This window comes from Gossypium arboreum, chromosome 11 (assembly GCF_025698485.1).
Source record: "Gossypium arboreum isolate Shixiya-1 chromosome 11, ASM2569848v2, whole genome shotgun sequence".
In the NCBI taxonomy this organism is placed as follows: domain Eukaryota; kingdom Viridiplantae; phylum Streptophyta; class Magnoliopsida; order Malvales; family Malvaceae; genus Gossypium; species Gossypium arboreum.
Window position 1 is genome coordinate 31,982,252 of NC_069080.1, and position 5,971 is coordinate 31,988,222.

General features: G+C 33.3%; 1 protein-coding gene across 2 annotated transcripts; it reads right to left on the reverse strand.

Moving 5' to 3' along the window:
• Nucleotides 1–2,070: 2,070 nt before the first annotated feature.
• LOC108452623 (patatin-like protein 5) lies at nucleotides 2,071–4,188 on the reverse strand. Of its 2 annotated transcripts, XM_017750424.2 has the most exons (7): nucleotides 3,930–4,187; nucleotides 3,643–3,830; nucleotides 3,377–3,551; nucleotides 3,117–3,278; nucleotides 2,722–3,027; nucleotides 2,462–2,637; nucleotides 2,071–2,356 (listed from the first exon to the last, which is right to left on the reverse strand). In XM_017750424.2, exons 1-7 carry the CDS (start codon nucleotides 4,053–4,055, stop codon nucleotides 2,293–2,295), a joined length of 1,197 nt encoding a protein of 398 aa, XP_017605913.1. In that variant the 5' UTR covers nucleotides 4,056–4,187; the 3' UTR covers nucleotides 2,071–2,292. The 2 variants fall into 2 exon arrangements, with proteins under 2 accessions (XP_017605913.1, XP_052877998.1); XM_053022038.1 differs by having other exon boundaries at nucleotides 2,071–2,637; nucleotides 3,930–4,188.
• Nucleotides 4,189–5,971: the final 1,783 nt, after the last annotated feature.

The following is a 5,971-nucleotide window of genomic DNA, read 5'->3' on the forward strand; positions in this document are numbered from 1 at the left end:
TAGTCCCTAGCCAAAGAAGATGGACTATTGTCAGTTTTACTTTGGGGAGGAGCAGATGTATCAACCAATGGAACAGTAGAGGGATTGGAGTTACCTTGTATTGTATCCTCAACTAAGGACTCCAATTGAGATGAAGATTGATCATGAATGGGAGGGTTGTTGAGAGCATGACCAATCTTAATAAGAACTCATGCAATAACTCCTTCGGCTAGAAAGAATTATCAAGATTTGTTCTTTCTTGTCCCTCCTAGTCCTTTGTAGCATCGAGAGACTCTTCTTGGACCTTCTCAGATGATTCCTCCACTCTTAGCATGGTATTATTGGGAGAGGATGAAGGTTGTGAAACATCACAGGCCAAATTGTGCCTAAAACTATGCCCATAGTTTGTGGCTATGTTTCTGAACCTTCAGGATCTCAACATTAGGGACCTCAATGACTTCCCCTGAGCCTTGGACTTCTTGATTAGGTGCTCCTTCAGGATGGGGAGAGGTTCCTTCAATGTTAGCCATTAGTGAATTCTGATAGGTTTTTTTTCCTAAACATGACGAGGTAATGAGGGCCGAAGATTGAGAGTAATATTTGAAGTTGAAGGCATGCAATAGATATAGAGTTTTATGTTCTACATTTGTTAGAATTGCAACTATGATTTGTGAGTCTAAAGCTAGTTCTAAATTTGCTGCCAAATATGCAAATGAACTTATTTCAAATTTAAAAGAAACCTTCAAGGAACAAGCTCAAGGTGAGACTTCAACATTTATAATGCCCACCGAAAGAGAAAAAATTCAAGAAAGGAAAGTTGACATTGTAAGCATTAAGAGATTAAAGGAAATAAACAAAGCACACACCATAGTACGTAGTCTGAAAATTATCTCAAAAAATCTGCTAAAAAGAAGAAAAGTTTGATATCACAACCTCCGCAATCAACTCAAACTAAATTGTAAGAATTGTTAAATTGCTTACATTGATTATTTATATTTTTTTTCATATTTCTAACTATTAAATTATTGTGCAACAGGTACAGTCGTTGGTTTTAAATACTTTACTACAAACTGAATGTATTTTATCGAGAATAATATCCATCGGTCTGTACAGGTCAGTGTCCATAAAGCTTATGTATTTTTTGTTTGCTAAGAAATCTTATATCTTACGGTGCTTTCTATCTAATATTGAGGAATCCTATATGAACCATGCTAGCATGTACCTAGACTTGAAGAGAGAGGATCACACAACATCTGGGTTAAATTAACAAATGATTGGTTATTGTTTTGTGAGAAAGTTAATTATTCTAAGTACCTTTTGCATCAAACCTGAGTGTTTTTCGTAAATCATAATTAGCTTTTCTTTTCATAATTTCTCTGTTTATGATATTTATTTATACACAAATGTTTCAAGGTTTTTTTGCATACTTAAGTTCTTTTGGTTAGTATGAAAATAATTTGAAACTGCCGATCTGACTTTTTTTTTATTATTATTTCTATATGTTTGGGCTAGAAAGTTTTTACACCAATGTGAAGTAATAAGACTAGTTGTAGTTGCTCTAAAGTACAAAGTATTTAATATCCACCCTTTTTAAGATTTTAAAATGTTTTTATTTTATTTCATGTATTATGTGATTGATATGGACTATACTATAATTTTATATATTAAAATATTTATTAAGTTGTTATATTTAAAATTTCAATAAAAGAAAAAACATAATAAAATATTAGATAAAATAATATATTTTTAAAAGTAAAAATATGTGGACAAAGTATTTTTTAATATTATAAAATATTTAAAACTACCTATAACTTTTCACTAATTTTAAATAAGAAAATAAAGTTATTTTAGTGAACTCAAACTCATGTATTTCTGCACTAACAATAAATAATGTCAATATCAATTGAGTTAAAAGCTGAATCAACTATAGAGTTAACAGAGCTTTGGTTACTCATTTATAAATATAAGAATTTTGAGCAAAAATTGATACTCATATTTTGAGCGAAAATGAATATGACCACTATATATTGATACTATATACAAACTCAACATGAATCCAATCTGATTCGATAAATAAACATTTAAAAAAAGTTAATGAGAAATGAAGAAAAAATATAATCAAACGTAACCATTGAAATGGTAACACAATAGGACAACTCAGATCATAAGATTATTCATAAATTATTACCATATAATAATACAGGCGAATGATTAATATATTTACTATATAAGATTACACAACACCTCAATAAGTTAAACACACATACAACTTTAATAATTTCAGAAGCTTTAAGCAAACATTGGTCATATTGTTCAAAGCTGCTTCCCAATCTCTGCTTTTCGGAGTCTCCTTTCCTCGGATAGCAGTTTCGCAAATCTGCACCCTCCAAAACATAAAACTCATTAACTTTGTACGGTAACTATAGTTTTTTGCTGCGGAAGTTTCTCAGATAATGCCCTTTTTGTTTTAAAGATTTCCGACCTTGATAGAGCTTCTGCATAGGTTCCTTCATTGTCAGCCGGTTCAAAGATCCCAGAGTCCAGATTCATCCTCGAAACAGGTTTGTGCAACAGCTTTTCAGCAATCTCTACCAGGTTCCTCATGTTCTTTTTAGTAGCTTTGTCGGTTGATGATTCATCCTCGCTTAATTTGTCATCCTACAAGTGTTCATCAACGAAATACATTGAAACATGATGGATTGAACAAAAGTATGTTTGTGATTGATTAATGAAGGAACTTACCTGGATCCGAAGATAGTTATGCTCGGATTTAATTGCCTTGAAAATCAATGACATGTGAAGGTCAACCATGTCTGCTCCAGCATAAGTGAAAGCATCCACTAATGGAGAGCTTCCTTCACTGTAAAGCCATCCAAGAATTCCCCACTTCTCTGCCGTTTTCGCATTGTATTTCTTTCCCATCTTGGAGGTTCCTGTGCCTAGTGAGATTATCAAATAATTCTCGTAGTTAAGGGCTTGTCCCTGCGAAACTTCATGTTCTTGCTCACTTGGAAAGGCTACCCCTGTTGGCTTCAATGCTAGCAGTGCCTTCACAAAAAACCATATTTTTGTCCTCTAATTTAGAAAACAACAAATTTGATATTAGCTAAGCTAACATTGATTGAATGGTTCCTTACTGGGTTATTTGCAGCTATCCCTCCATCAACCAGGTGAAATTCCCTATCAGTTCCTTCTGAATCTTTTGTATGAAATGCATAAGCTGGAAAATAAGTTGGAGCTGAAGCTGTAGCAATACAAATATCAGATAGCAAAGCATCTTTTGAAGGATCCATCTTTGCCTGCAACAGTATCCCAAAATTATTCATTGCCATTTGCTCAAATTTGATAACAGTTAATATATGTATCTCTCTCTCTCTCTCTAAATATATAGATTCACCTCAAAGGTTGTGAAAACGGTGGGTTGAAGCAACTTGATGTCGAAGGTTGGTATAACAACGGAGGTTAAAGTCTCATGAAGTCTTCGATCCCCAAGGACCATGCAAATCGTCTTCCTCAGATACTTTCCACTGTATTTAGGTCTCATTAGGGCATCCATTTTCATCGTCATCTTCCTAAACCAACACATCCAATATCCATCACAATGAAAAAAAAAAACTCTGAATTAAATCAAAAGCAAAAACCAAGTTAGAAACTGATTGGTACTTGTAGTTTTTCCGAAAAAATATCTTGGGGCCATGTCTCAGATAAAATGGAACAATATCTTCCCCTTTACAAAGAGGACGCCCATTTTCGTCTGGAGCTGTTAACATGGCTGCAATTAGACCCCCTGTGCTTGTTCCTGCAATCACATCAAAATAATCTGCAATCCGAGCATCTTCTCCATCTAGTTCCTGAAAAAAAACAAAAAAACACAAAAGGGGTGTGAAGAGATTGAATCAAAATGCTTGATTTGAATGAATAATCAATAGTCATGTGAGAGTCTACCGTACCTGTAACTTGAGTTCAAGGAAACTCAACATAGTTGCAGGTATAATACCCCTGATTCCTCCACCATCGATGCTTAAAACAGTGATTCTCCGACCATAAGTTGATGGCATGACGTCACTGGTTCCCATGGTATAGAAAAATGATATTTGTCGTGAATGTATTGACAATGGAAGCTTGAGCTTGTGATTAAATAGCTTCTCACCCAATGCTTGCAATCACATGTTTGTAAGTTTGGCAAAGGTAAAATTAGGCAAAATCTGCCTTTTGTACTCGTACAAACGCAACTTCTATAATATCCTTGCAAACCCAATATTAGATTTTTTGTTTATATTATCCAGAAAATTATTTTTTTTAATGTTTTTCGAACTAAATGTATATCTAACATATATTATATTTTTATACTTACTTTAGAGTTTTACATTGGATAAAATATTATATCCAATATTCATCCAAATCCGAAAAATATAAATATTTAGCTTTTATATCTGATTAGCTGTGTGATGAGGTTGAGGTTTTTTTATTTGCTGACTCTTGAAGGTTGCTTGCATCCTTAAAAAACACAAACACACACACAAGTGAAGCTGTCTTTTTCACATTAATTTTCCCTTACATAGGTACCATATCGCTGATATTTTCTCTTTATTTGTCTTTTATTTGTTTCCAGTTTAATTCATGAAATAAAAAAACTGAAACTTGCCGCTGATGACTAATCCCATACCCTCAATTTGTGGTTTGAGTTTAAGACCGAGAATTCCCTTTCATTTCATCTAAATTCAAAAAATGGAAATATATAGTTTGTTGAAAGCACCTTTCTCTTTTGATAATTACTAAAGAAGCATAGTTAAGGGGTCATTTGTAATCTTAAATTTGCCTAAAACCTAGATAATTGAATGGTTGAGAAAAAAGCTTAGCATGCTGAGCATTTAATGTCAACCGAGTATTATTGTTTTCTTCACCAATGATTATTAATGAACATTAGACCAAATCTATGATTTGGTCACATATATCTCATTATTATTATTTAAAAAAAATGACGAAATGAGTAAACTATCATGTCATTCTTTTTTACAAGTGAAATCAAAACACAGGTCAATGTACTGCAAGTAGTTGACTAAATCCTAAGGATACGAGGGACAAACAGAAGGAGGTCGATATCTACCGCTTTTTCTATTAAACTATTCACCTCCTTCAAATCTTGAATAAACTCTAGTTTTGACAACTTCCAAGTTTTGTGTTAGGAATATGATGTCCTTGGACTAAGCTTCTAGTCATTGATTTTAAAATTGGATTGGATTAACTGGTTAGATCAGTTAAACCGAAAATCAATTGAGGCACCGATCTAGAATAAGGGTTCAAATTAGTTAACTTGTGAACCGCTTGATCTGGTCAAATCAATCTATCGAATCGGGTGAATCAATTTTTTCTATTTTTTAATTTTTTAACCAGTTAAGCTGGTCAAATTAATTGAACCAATAACTAATGGTCTAACTGGATCGACCACCGATCCTGTTCTAAAAATCTTGCTTCTAGTCATATTTGTTCTCCCGATCAAAATAGTGGTCCATTTCTTCCCCTTATCTTAGAGCCTACACTTACTAAACAAAAGGATTGATCTTTAGACAAAAATCCTTGTTTGGAGTTTTGATGTAGCATAAAATCTTTTGCAATAAAAAATCCTTGTTAGTCTCTTAGTAGTGTCGCACCCCTAAAAGTGTTTTGGTAATGTTTTCTCTCGTAGAAACCTCCATTATAGAATTGTGGTAGCTTATGATGACACTAGAGTACCAGTTGGGTTAGGCTTAGAGACTTCCTAAAGATTACTCCACTTTCGCCTTCAAATTCCCTAGAAAATACAAGTGAACGTTTCTTGCTTCAGTGGTATTCAAGTCTTTCCCCCTGAGCATGTGAAATCCATTCTACAACTGTATAAAACTAAATTCTTGTATTCTTAAATAGATTTGGCCACCAAACTAGATAGGTCTAGCAAATTTAGATCTGAAAAAAAAATATTTAAAAGATTATGTTGATGATGATTCACTTAACT